The following is a 14,331-nucleotide window of genomic DNA, read 5'->3' as shown; positions in this document are numbered from 1 at the left end:
ATGCAAACATTTCAAAATAGTGCTCAGTACAATGTAAAAATCCTAATCAAAGTACGCATTAATACACAGCACACATTAAAAAAAAAATGCAAAGTGGCATTAGCAAATAAAATTCCTATTTAACATATGCAGGGAAATCATATTTAATGTTCAGTTGTGCACTATAAAAATCGTATTTAAAAGGACAATAAACACCTTGTAATTGCAAGACATTTCTGTTAACTCTCTATAGAACAGCGGTCGCCAACCAATGGTCGGTGGACCACTGGTGATCCACAAGAAGATGTTGGTGGTCCTTGATACCATCAAGCAGGAATTCATCTCCTCTGATGGTGTCACGCCTGTCGCGCCTCAACTCCCTACAGTGCCTGGCTGGACATCAGTGAAAACAGATGGAGTACTGCGTAACTTGCGTAGCTAGATTGTATTTTGAACTCCTCTCGCCCAGCGCGCTGCTCAGAGGAAGATGCTTCCATTCTAAAGCCAGCCAAGGTTGATATAGTCTTGGCTTGAAATAGTGGAATTAAAGTATCTTCTCTTTTTATATTTATTTTATTTTCTTCCCTTTACCTGTCTCTGTAGTAGTTTTCCTAATTCCTTCAGATGGACTTACATCACTGTTTGTCTTCCTCCCCCCCATCTTCCTTTTTTGTTTTTATTGAATATAAATTATTTTTCATTCTAATAATTTTATTCCTCCTGAATTCCAGTAATTGCCATCCAGCAGATCTGCCATATCCCACCAGTATTATAGTAATTGCCAGAAATATCAGTCGTGGTTAGCTCACGTCCATTTTGAGAGCTTTCTGATATAAACTTAATTTATGACTCCGATGTCTGTCCATGATCATAAGTAGTTTTGAATAATTCCTAACTGGGGAGGTAACTTGGAAGTCTTGTGGTCCTTTTAAACATAATTCTTTTTTCCCCACTTTCTGCCTATCTGTTTCCAGCTCAAAAGTTGGCACTCACACTTCATCTGTCATTTGGAAGTATTCTCTCAGTTCTGTCATTCAGTTAGTTAATTCCAAAAAATAATTCTTAAAAATGTGTAAATGTATACTTAATGTAAACTTGGCTATGGTTATACTAGTTATGTACAGTGTGTGTGTGTGTGTGTGTGTGTATGTATGTACCCAGCAGTGATTCAAACCTTCTCCAAGCTGATGAGAGGCAAACACCATGAAACAGTCTGTCCTGGGATGGTTATGAATCACTGCACTGTGAACAGCGATGCTTTGGCGTATAGAGGTTGTACCTTTTTAAAAAAAAAAAAAATTGTTAGTGGTCCACAGGATTTAAAATTGTGAGTTTAGTGGTCCCTGAGGTCCGAAAGGTTGGCGACCCCTGCTATAGAATAACATATCAGCCAGTTAACACTGTTTGCTGCAATTATCTTTCAGTATCCAAACTCCTTCCACTTACTTTATTTGGAGGAGCCAACCCAGGATTGCCTGCGGAGTAGACAAAGCTTGCCACGTTCATGTTAGTATTAAAGGGACAGTCTCGTCAAAATTAAACTTTCATGATTCAGATAGGGCGTGCAATTTTAAACTTTTCAATTTACTTTTGTTATCAAATTTGCTTTGTTCTCTTGGTTTTCTTTGTTGAAAGCTAAACCAGCAGCAAAAAGATTATGGCTCACAAAAGGTGATGATGGTTCGCATTTTTTTTAGCAATAACTACTATTTTTTAGCAAAAAAGTTTTTTTTAATTAAGGTATGTACATTATTTTTTTAGATTACAGTATAGTGTAAATGTGACTTTTATATGCACTGGAAAAACCCCCAAAAATAGTGTGACTCTCTTTATTGCTATACTCGCTTTATTGTGGTGGTCTGGAATTAAACCCGCAATATCTCAGAGGTAAGCCTGTTTGTGTATTATGTCCTTTTAAGATGACCCCCCCCCCCCACTTATTCTGTTTCCTTTTTTTATTTTGTTAATAGATGTGTTTGTCTCATCGGATGATATGGCAGTTTCAAGTCAATTCCTGCATGAACTTCCCAGCTACCAGTCCATGTTAAGGCGGAAACCATCTGTCTATGGAACCAGGGAAAGACTTCAGAGCAACAGTCGCCAAATCAGGGCTTCTGTACGAGCAGATCCAAGCATTCTGGAGTTTGTCCAAGATGATATACAAGTCCATTTGAGAGATTACATTGCCACTATTCAAGAAAAAAGAGTAATTAGGTTGGTTTATTTCTATGTATTTATTTTTACTGTATTGCTTTGGCTGGCTGGTTGCCAGTGTAGCAGCCAAGGAACTAATTAGTGGAAAGAGAAGATAGTTTTGACACTCAGATGATTTTGTTTTTAAAGGGACATACAACTCAAATTCCTCAAAATGTTTAAATGTATGTAGTCAAATACTTTCTATTCTACGCTCATTATTCATTTGCTACTTTTTTTTTTTTTTTTCCTTCTTTTTTTGGTAAAATGTGTTTTTTTCTAATTCTTGCAATTAGTTGACTGACATAAGCCAAGCTTCATAAACATGACCCTGCTACATTCTACACAGTGATTGCTTGATCAGTCCTAACTGGCTACAGCAGAAGAGATAAGATAAAGAAAACTCAAGTCTTTTTTTTTAAAAGTGTTGGTCCCTGGATGGCAAAACACTGTCAGTTTAAAAGGTTTTAAAAAATGTATTTTGTATACCGATCTTTTGCAATACAGTGCTTGACTCCATGATTATAAACTAAGACACAAATTTCTATTTCTGCATGGTTTATAAGAAGTTAACGCTGATCCTGGGGGCCGCTTCTCCATGAGGAATGTCATGACCAGCTGGTTACAAAGCTTTCCATCTTCAAGGGTTTTGCCAGAGGATACCTGACCAGCTTGAGTGATGTGACCCCTCATTTTAAAGAGGGGAGTCAGGGGTATTTGCCCTTTAAAATGATTTTCTTGTCCCGCCAGGATTTTTTTTTTTTTTGCTTACAAAATGGGATCGCCTGTATTAAAAAAAAAAAAGTAAAAGAAGTGGAGGCAGTTTTTGCTTGTGGTGTGGGTGGCTATAAGAGGGCCCCTATTTCATCACCCATTTGACCTAGAGGAACAAATAAACCCCTCTTCTGAAAAGGGAGAATTCCCTCTTATAAATGATAGATAATTTGTGCCCTAGAGTGGTGATAATCTGCCTTGCTGGAGATCAGGGATTATTTCTATTGAGCGGGCTGCTTTTTAGTTCCTATCTCTTCTCTGACTGAACATTTAAATTCTATTAATTTAAATAAGGTATCCTATATCTCTCTAAAGTGCAGGTCATCTTCATTTTACTGTTGATCACTTGCCCTAACTATACACTAGAGAAGTGTTTGCTAAGCGGGAGGGTTTATATTAGAGCCCCCATCACTGCTGGTTGAGAGGCAAATGTGAAGTCATGTAAGTCTTGTGGTCCACTGTTTAGCACTTGGAGATCTATTTGGTAGATTCAGATCTACCTTTTGGGCACACATGATACACTAATGAACATCGGATATGATGTAATTTTGGCGCCTTTTTTCTCTTGTAAGATGTATCGAGTCCACGGATTCATCCATACTTGTGGGATATTCTCCTTCCCTACAGGAAGTGGCAGAGAGAGCACCCACAGCAGAGCTGTCTATATAGCTCCTTCCTTAGCTCCACCCCCCAGTCATTCTCTCTGCCTGCTTAACTGTTAGTAAGGGCAAAGAGGAGTGTGGTGACAAAAATGTTAGTTTTTTACTTCTCAAGCAAAAGTTTGTTATTTTAAATGGTACCGGTGTATTTTTTTTCTCTGCAAGGAGGATGATGATCTTAGCAATTTGTAACTAAGATCCACTGCTGTTCTCACAAGGGCTGAAGAGTACAGGAAAGCTTCAGTTGGGGGAACAGTTTGCAGGCTAAACTGCATTAAGGTATGTTCAGTCTATTTTTTTCTAGACAGACTGTGTTAATTCTAGAAAAGGCTGGCAATATCCCCATGAGGGAAGGGTAAGCTATATTCATTAAAAGAGGAATCCAAGCTTGCATAAAGGGCTCATAGTTACTGGTGACACTAATAGGAAAAATGTTTTGGTTTAATTACAAATAAAACGTTTTTTGAGGGACTTTAAGGGGTCTTTGTGGCTTTTTTAAGGGTTATTAACCCACATGGCTAGTTTAAGAAACACTCTGTGGTGTTTTTTAGCCCCCATAACATCGAGTGAGGTGGGTGGGGCCTATTTTCAGTTCAACAGTTTATTTACCTCAGAAGCATCCAGCTACTTCTCCAGAGATTCCTGCTGTATTTGAGGGCTTTAAATAGTTTTTTTTCCCCACAAATCGTTCCTAAAGGGCAGGTAGGCGCCACAGCAGAGCTGTGGCAAGGTGCTGAACGTTATTTTACCGGTTTTAAAGTTTTCTCAATCCGGTTTTTACATTAAGGAGTTAATTGTTTATTTGCATAGTTGTGCAAAGTTACTAAGGCTTTATGATGCTACTGTAAAAAATTTGTTGTGTTTACTGCTTTTTTACACTGTTTTGCAGAATTTGTGCAGCTTTTTTTTCTCTTAAAGACACAGTACCATTTTTGTTTAAAGTGTTATTTACTTTGATTAAAGTGTTTTCCAAGCTTGCTTGTTACATTACTAGCCTGTTTAACATGTCTGACACCAAGGAGAATCCTTGTTCTATGTGTTTAGAAGCCATTGTGGAACCCCCTCTTAGAATGTGTCCCACTTGCACTGATATGTCTATAAATTATAAAGAGCATATTTTAGCACTTAAAAATATTGCAATAGATGATTCTCAGTTAGAAGGAAATGAGGGTTTAGCATCTAGCTCTCCCCAAGTATCACAACCAGTAACGCCCGCAGAAGTGACGCCAAGTACCTCTAGTGCGTCTAATTCATTTACTTTACAAGACATGGCCACAGTTATGAATAAAACCCTCACAGAGGTTTTCTCTAAACTGCCTGGTTTACAAGGAAAGCGTGTCAGCTCTGGGTTAAGAACAAATGCTGAGCCGTCTGACGCTTTAGTAGCCGTATCCGATATACCCTCACAATTGTGTGAAGTAGGGGTAAGGGATTTGTTATCTGAGGGAGAGATTTCCGATTCAGGAAAGACACTCCCTCAGACAGATTCTGATAGGACGCCTTTTAAATTTAAGCTTGAACACCTCCGCTTATTGCTCAAGGAGGTATTAGCTACTCTAGACGATTGTGACCCTATAGTGGTCCCAGAGAGATTGTGTAAAATGGACAGATACTTAGAGCTTCCTGTTTACACTGATGTTTTTCCAGTCCCTAAGAGGATTGTGACTATTGTTACTAAGGAGTGGGAGAGACCAGGGATTCCGTTCGCTCCCCCTCCTGTTTTTAAGATAATGTTTCCCATATCTGACACCATACAGGACTCGTGGCAGACTGTTCCTAAGGTGGAGGGAGCTATTTCTACTGTTGCTAAGCGTACAACTATACCTATCGAAGACAGTTGTGCTTTCTAAGATCCTATTGATAAAAAATTAGAGAGTCTCCTAAAGAAATTTTTTGTTCATCAAGGTTTTCTTCTCCAACCTATTGCATGCATTGTTCCTGTAACTACTGCAGCTGCTTTCTGGTTTGAGGCTCTAGAAGTGGCTCTCCAGGTGGAGACTACATTAGAGGATATTATGGATAGAATTAAGGCCCTTAAGTTGGCTAATTCTTTCATTACAGATGTCGCTTTCCAAATGGCTAAATTAGCGGCAAAGAATTCAGGTTTTGCCATTTTAGCACGCAGGGCGTTATGGCTTAAGTCCTGGTCTGCTGATGTGTCATCAAAATCTAAGTTGTTGAACATCCCTTTCAAAGGAAAGACCCTATTTTGGCCTGCACTGAAATAAATTATTTCAGACATCACTGGAGGGAAAGGCCATGACCTCCCTCGGGATAAAACAAATAAGATGAGGACCAAACAGAATAATTTTCGTTCCTTTCGGAACTTCAAGGGTGGTCCCGCTTCAGCTTCCCCTGCAGCAAGAGGGGAATTCTGTCCAATCCAAGTCAGTCTGGAGACCTAACCAGGCTTGAAACAAAGGTAAACAGGCCAAGAAGCCTGCAGCTGCCTCTAAGACAGCATGAAGGGGTAGCCCCCGATCCGGGACCGGATCTAGTAGGGGGCAGACTCTCTCTCTTCGCTCAGGCTTGGGCAAGAGATGTTCACGATTCCTGGGCTTTAGAAATTGTTTACCAAGGATATCTTCTGGACTTCAAAGACTCCCCCCCCCCCAAGGGGGATATTTCACATTTCTCAATTGTCTGCAAACCAGACAAAGAGAGAGGCGTTCTTACGCTGTGTAGAAGACCTACATACCATGGGAGTGATTCGCCCAGTTCCAAGAGCGGAACAAGGGCTAGGTTTTTACTCCAACCTGTTTGTGGTTCCGAAATAGAGGGAACTTTCAGACCAATCTTGGATCTCAAAATTCTAAACAGATTCCTCAGAATACCATCTTTCAAGATGGAGACTATTCGGACTATTCTTCCTCTGATCCAGGAGGGTCAATATATGACTACCGTGGACTTAAAGGATGCGTATCTACACATCCCTATTCACAGAGATCATCATCAATTCCTCAGATTTGCCTTTCTGCACAGGCATTACCAGTTTGTGGCCCTTCCCTTCGGGTTGGCCACGGCTCCCAGAATTTTCACAAAGGTGCTAGGGTCCCTTTTGGCGGTTCTAAGACCGCGGGGTATAGCAGTGGCGCCTTATCTAGACGACATCTTAATTCAGGTGTCGACTTTCCAGCTAGCCAAGTCTCACACGGACATCGTGTTGGCTTTTCTGAGATCTCACGGGTGGAAGGTGAACATAAAAAAGAGTTCTCTCGTCCCTCTCACAAGAGTTTCCTTCCTAGGGACTCTGATAGACTCTGTAGAAATGAAAATATTTCTGACTTAGGTCAGAACATCAAAACTTTTAATCACTTGCCGAGCTCTTCATTCCATTCCTCGGCCATCAGTGGCTCAGTGTATGGAGGTAATCGGACTTATAGTAGCGGCAATGGACATAGTTCCTTATGCCCGCCTACACCTCAGACCACTGCAACTATGCATGCTCAAACAGTGGAATGGGGATTATGCAGATTTATCTCTTCAACTGCATCTGGACCAAGAGATCTTCTCTAGTGGTTGTCTCAGGACCACCTGTCTCCTGGAATATGTTTCCGCATGCCAGAGTGGCTCATAGTAACGACAGATGCCAGCCTGCTAGGCTGGGGTGCAGTCTGGAAATCCCTGAAAGCACAGGGTTTATGGTCTCGGGAGGAATCTCTCCTCCCGATAAACATTCTAGTACTGAGATCGATATTCAATGCGCTTCAGGCGTGGCCTCAGCTAGCTGCGGCCAAATTCATCAGATTTCAGTTGGACAACATCACGACTGTAGCCTATATCAATCATCAAGGAGGAACACAGAGTTCTCTAGCGATGATGGAGGTAACCAAAATTATACGATGGGCGGAGGATCACTCTTGCCATCTCTCAGGAATCCATATCCCAGGGGTAGAGAACTGGGAGGCGGATTTCCTAAGTCGTCAGACTTTTAATCCGGGGGAGTGGGAGCTCCATCCGGAGGTATTTGCCCAGCTGACTCAGCTATGGGGCACACCAGAATTGGATCTGATGGCGCCCCAACAGAACGCCAAACTTCCGTGTTATGGGTCCAGGTCCAGGGATCCCCAGGCGGTACTGATAAATGCTCTAGCAGTGCCCTGGTCCTTCAATTTGGCTTATGTATTTCCACCGTTTCCTCTCCTCCCATGTCTGGTTGCCAGAATCAAGCAGGAGAGAGCTTCGGTGATTCTGATAGCGCCTGCGTGGCCACGCAGGACTTGGTATGCAGACCTGGTGGACATGTCATCGGTTCCACCGTGGACTCCAATGAGGCAGGACCTTCTAATCCAAGGTCCGTTCAAGCATCCAAATCTAATTTCTCTGCGTGTGACTGCTTGGAGATTGAACGCCTGATTCTATCAAAGCGTGGTTTCTCTGAGTCGGTCATTGATACCCTGATTCAGGCTAGAAAGCCTGTCACCAGGAAAATCTATCATAAGATTTGGCGCAAATATCTTTTGTTGGTGTGAATCCAAGGGTTACTCATGGAGTAAGATTAGGATTCCTAGAATTTTGTCTTTTCTCCAAGAAGGATTGGAGAAGGGATTATCAGCTAGTTCCTTAAAGGGACAAATATCTGCTTTGTCTATTCTTTTACACAAACGTCTGGCAGATGTCCCAGACGTTCAAGCGTTTAGTCAGGCCTTGGTCAGTATCAAGCCTGTATTAAACCTGTTGCTCCGCCATGGAGCCTAAACTTGGTTCTTAAAGTTCTTCAAGGGGTTCCGTTTGAACCTATGCATTCCATAGATATTAAGCTTCTATCTTGGAAAGTTTTGTTTTTAGTAGCTATCTCTTCGGCTCGAAGAGTTTCTAAGTTATCTGCTTTACAGTGTGACTCACCTTATCTTATTTTCCATGAAGATAAGGTGGTTTTACGTACCAAACCTGGATTCCTTCCTAAGGTCCTTTCTAATAGGAATATCAATCAGGAAATTGTTGTTCCTTCGCTGTGTCCTAATCCTTCTTCAAAGAAGGAACGTCTGTTGCACAATCTTGATGTGGTTCGTGCTTTAAAGTTCTACTTACAAGCAACCAAAGATTTCCGTCAAACATCTTCATTGTTTGTTGTCTATTCTGGTAAGCGGAGAGGTCAAAAGGCTACGGCTACCTCTCTTTCTTTTTGGCTGCAAAGCATCATCCGTATGGCTTATGAGACTGCTGGCCAGCAGCCTCCTGAAAGAATTACTGCTCATTCTACTAGAGCAGTGGCTTCCACATGGGCTTTTAAAAATGAGGCTTCTGTTGAACAGATTTGTAAGGCGGCGACTTGGTCTTCGCTTCATACTTTTTCCAAATTTTCCAAATTTGATTCTTTTGCTTCTTCGGAGGCTATTTTTGGGAGGTTCTACAAGCAGCAGTGCCTTCCGTTTAAGGAACCTGTCTTGTCCCTCCCTTGATCCGTGTCCTAAAGCTTTGGTATTGGTATCCCACAAGTATGGATGAATCCGTGGACTCGATACATCTTACAAGAGAAAACAGAATTTATGCTTACCTGATAAATTTCTTTCTCTTGTGATGTATCGAGTCCACGGCCCGCCCTGTCTATTTAAGACAGGTAGTATATTTTTATTTAAAAAACTTCAGTCACCACTGCACCCTATAGTTTCTCCTTTTTCTTCCTAGCCTTCAGTCGATTGACTGGGGGTGGAGCTAAGGGAGGAGCTATATAGACAGCTCTGCTGTGGGTGCTCTCTCTGCCACTTCTTGTAGGGAAGGAGAATATCCCACAAGTATGGATGAATCTGTGGACTCGATACATCACAAGAGAAAGAAATTTATCAGGTAAGCATAAATTCTGTTTTTCACAGGAAGTGGGAGGTATTGTTGTGTGTTTGTACACTTTATAAGTACGGTATTTGTTTGTGATAATTGTCCTGAAGAAGGGGAGACATATCTCCGAAACGTCAATAAATTTGACTTTTTGTTTGAATGCAAATCCTAGTTTGTTGCTGTTTTTTGGAGAAAAAAATAATAAAATATATATATATATATATATATATATATATATATATTTTTTTTATTATTTACTATGTCCCCTGAATTTCCTTGTGGTCTAGTCTTTTTTACACCATCTATTAAAGGGGCATGATACCCAAATGTTGAAGCACTTGAAAGTGATGCAGCATAGCTGTGAAAAGCTGATTAGAAAATATCACTTGAACATCTCTATATAAAAGAGGAAGATATTTTACCTCAAAATTTCACACGTTGTTGTAAAGAGACTTTAAGCAGCCAATCAGGATGCTAGTCCCATGACTTGCAAGGGATTGTGCATCTGGCATGTGCAGGCACAGTCATGTTATTTTACTATTCAGTTTAATGAAGTTTATAATGAAATGTCACAAGATTTTAGTGAAATCTCATGAGATTACAGCAAAAGTATAGCATAACCTCAGCACTGATGATGCTCATTGGCTATTGATTTTTATTTTAATTTTTTTCAACTTGCAACTGGATGGCAGCTAAAGAATAACTGTTCACAGAGCACTTACTCTAGTGAGCTGAATAAATGTTGAGGTAAAATATCTTCCTTTTTACATAGAAGTGTTCAGGTGATATTTTCTTGTCAGCTTTTTACAGCTATGCTACATTACTTTCAAATGATTTAAAACTTGAATATTATGTCCCTTTAAATTCTGGTGAACCTTCAGGTAATCTTGTAATGTGAAGGATCATCCTCTGGTTTTGAAAAGAAATGACTTGACCTCTACTGTTGTAACTTTTATCATCACATTGGGCTTGATTTATCAAACTTTGTTCAAGTTCTCCTTTCAGTTCTCCTACAAGTACTCTGCACATGTGCGCATTTATTTATCATAAAATGGGTCGTATTTCTATGTTACTTTTCAAAGTCGAGATGTGGCGTGATATTGATAAATCTCGCTCTTATTCATATTTTTGCCCCATATTTATTATTAAAAACGAGTTAAATTATAGCGCATAATAGAAATAATTGTGAATTATATATTTATAAACTTTATTTTAACTTATTTATTAGATTGTAATATATATAAATAAGATTTATGATTGTGAAATAATAATTTCTTATGTTCGATGATAGAACAAACATGTATTTTAATAAAGGGATATTAAAAAAAACACAACCTTTATTTGATTCCTATAGTAAATACAATTTTTTAAAACTTTAATAAAATGTAATTATATTATCACATTCTCTATATATCAATCACTGAAGGGACAGCATTGCAATACTGACAGGAAGTAAATATCTAAGACAATAAAAAGTGAAAAAAAGAATAAACCAAAAGATACCACTAGTGTTTGATATGTACTTATTAATGTTTTAACAAAGTATATTTTTTTCAAGAATACACATTTGTACATATATTTGAATTTTAAAAGTGTCCTAAAATAAGATTGTATATCTGACTCATATAATTTTATTTTCGTCTTTCCTATCACTTTTTTTTGTCACTTATTTAGGTAATACATTAATTACCATGAAGCAACTTCATATATATATATAAACATGTGCAATGTATTTCAAAGATATAACCCAACTCTTATATTTCCATTGTACCACATCCCCACTCTGGACTAATATACATGTGAACAGTTTTATGTTTTCTAATAAGTAATAAAAAACATGTTATTATGAACAAAACACACATACACCCAAAAAAACATACACCCAAAAAAATAAGATTTTCACAAAAATCTATTTATTTTATGAAAAAAATGTTATTTTCACATTAAAATTTTTTTATTTTTTTATTTCACATAAAAATCGAATGTTATTTCAACATTTAAAAAAATATAGATTTTTTTCTCTTTTTTTATTTATTTAAAAAGATTGATATTTTTGTCTTAAGTTTTGTACTTTTATGTATGTCCTCATCAAATTATTTTCTACTTCCAGAAGGGTATCCAACATTTCTTTTTTGTTAATTGTTATTTCTTGATCTTCAGGAACTGTACCAAAGAGAGAGACAAAAATGGTTATTTTAAGGAACACAACATTAATTTAATACATTTTCCATCGGTTCTGTATTCCCCTTACTTTAAAGATAACAAATGTTTTACCTAATGCTAACAGGTTCATAGACAATTGTCTAATATCTTGTTGGAAGGTTTTATCTACACCTTTGTTGTTATTTAAAGCATGTCATCTTGATAATACTGTGTACACGCACACGCATCTTTATTTCCACACAATAGTCACATTTTCAATAGTATTTCATTAAGCAAAAGATTGTAATGATACAAAAGAACTCACTCCTGTCATAGCATTGCGTTGAATTTGATTAATTGGATTGCTGCTCTTCAGCTTGTTCAATGTTCTCTCCTTCATCTTGAATAGCTTTAAGACATAAACATGAATTTATAAATTGATTATACCACAAAAAGTCATTTAATAAAATATTGACTCTTCTATCAATATATTCCAACACTATTGACTTATGTAAATCGAACAATGCTGATTTCAATCAATATCTCTTTTGAATAATTATTTACTAAAATAAAACCTGAACATACATATATTGTCTTGTGGTTGCTCGCTATTTGAAGAATCTTGCATCACATTATTATTTGTTTCCTCCTCAACAAGTATTTCTTCGCTGGCTTTTTGTATTGGATCTTCTTCAATCATGTCTATAATATGATTAGATTCATTAACTAGAATAATATTTATTTTCAAGATATATGTGAAATAAATATACCTTCATTATCACATTCATCATCAATGATGGGCATTGGCCTTCTGCGACGTTGTCGCCTGATAGTATTATTTTTTTTTACCTTTTTTAAAAAATTTGGAAAATTATTGATGTTAATATCAAATATGAGTTATCTTAATACTATACATTTTATAAAAAGATAGTAACTATATTCCTACCAGTTGTAATTATAGCCTCAGACTCCATAAACACAGTCGGTAGTGGATCACAAGCCGCTTCTGGACTGGATGGATTAAAGTTTATTGGGCACAGATAACGGGGCCTTCTTCTATTTTTGACTGTAAAATAAAAATGTATTTATATTTCTTGAGAATCTATTTTGGAGTACAACAGAACAAATATATTGATAATACTGTTTCACAAACTGCAATCAAGCTACAATAGATACAAAAAAGCAATAGTTTTTGTAAATAAAGTTCAAGATTCTAATAAGTAACATATATAAGTAACTAAAAACTGACACATTACAATTGCGTAACATAATTGATACACAAAAGTCATGAAATATTACATAAATACTTACATTTCATAGCATAGCTTCTTATTAGGGTCCTTAATTTTGATTGTCTGTGGATTAGATCGTTATAATGCTTCAGGCACTGTTTTCTAGTCCTATTATGGCCAAACGTCTAACCCGTCGCACCATCTCCGATAAAATTGGATTCCTTTTATCTTGATCCAAGGTGAAGATCCCCTTCCTTTTTTTCGGAAAATACTTTTCCATTGTATAGGTTATTATAAGTAATTCTCCTATGGAAAACTTCTTGGAACGATTCATCATCAATGTCTGTATCTATCTCGTAACCCGAAAACTCCACCCAATAACGGAACTAATTGTGATTTTAATTGCGCAGTAAAGTATGCCCATTTAAAAACTGAATTTATATGTTTAAAATAAGTAAGGAATCAACTTCAAAATTTACAAATAAATAATTTTTAAGAAATATTAATAAAATCAATACATTTATTCTTATAAATTGAAATTAAATTAAGTTGTTACAAAATGCGCAATAACGTGCACTATATTTCTACAGTCGATATATTTGTTTGCAGAGTTTCAATTTGTTTTTTGGATAGCATTGGGGAATGGGTAATAAAGGGGATTATCTATCTTTTAAAACAATAACAATTATATGGTAGACTGTCCCTTTAAAGAACAGTTACATTTTCAAAAGGAGTATTATAGTTCATGAATAGGCGATATCCAGAATAATAATTGTATAACCAATTTACTGCACTTTAACTTATAACCTATGTTTATGTTTATAGTTTACTGTTTTAATGTTGCTATTGTGTTTAATAAAGTTTTTATAAATTGTGAAATAATGTTTTGTAATTCAAAATGTAAATAACACAACAAAAGGTTTTTGTAACAAAGTATTTTTTTTTTTTTTTTTAAATAAATAAATAAATAAATATATATATATATATATATATATATATAACACAATTCAACCTTGGTAACAAACTATATAATTCTTATTAAAAATGAAATAGAAATATATATATATATATATATATATATATATATATATATATATATCAATATACACATCTATCTATTTAAAAGATACAAAAAAAAAACAATTGAAACAAAGATATTTATTATTTGAATCCAAATCGAAAATTTCCTGAAAAAGAATAAAAAAAGGTTGTAATTAATAATATTTAGAAAACAATACTAACATGTTATTACAGTTTTATATATATAGTGATATAGTTTTATATATATAGACTTACATCTAAAAATCTTTCAATAATTTCCAAACGATTTTCGACTCCAGCTCTAGTGGTATGTCTTATGACAATTTCCTGAGGAACATAAACATCTTCAGGCACATCCTCCAGACACACCTCCTCTAGATTTCTTTGGGCAATAGCAATATTATGCATTATGCATGACACCAGAATTATGTCGTTACATTTCTCAGGGAATATTGTAGATCACCACCAGAACGGTCCAAAACCCGAAATCTCATTTTTAGTACCCCAAATGTTCGCTCAATTGCACTCCTTGTTGA

At 36.7% G+C, this 14,331-nt stretch overlaps 1 protein-coding gene across 2 annotated transcripts in view; it reads left to right on the top strand.

The window, feature by feature from the left end:
* TMC7 (transmembrane channel like 7) overlaps positions 1-14,331 on the top strand; it is a 184,928-nt gene that overhangs the window by 32,698 nt on the left and 137,899 nt on the right. For both annotated transcript variants that reach the window (XM_053694931.1, XM_053694930.1), the window contains exon 2: positions 1,950-2,193. In XM_053694931.1, coding sequence (XP_053550906.1) covers positions 1,950-2,193 — 244 coding nt within the window. The remainder of the gene's footprint in view (positions 1-1,949; positions 2,194-14,331) is intronic.

Source organism: Bombina bombina, chromosome 11 (genome assembly GCF_027579735.1).
Source record: "Bombina bombina isolate aBomBom1 chromosome 11, aBomBom1.pri, whole genome shotgun sequence".
Lineage (NCBI taxonomy): Eukaryota > Metazoa > Chordata > Amphibia > Anura > Bombinatoridae > Bombina > Bombina bombina.
This window is presented reverse-complemented; position numbering and strand designations above follow the sequence as displayed.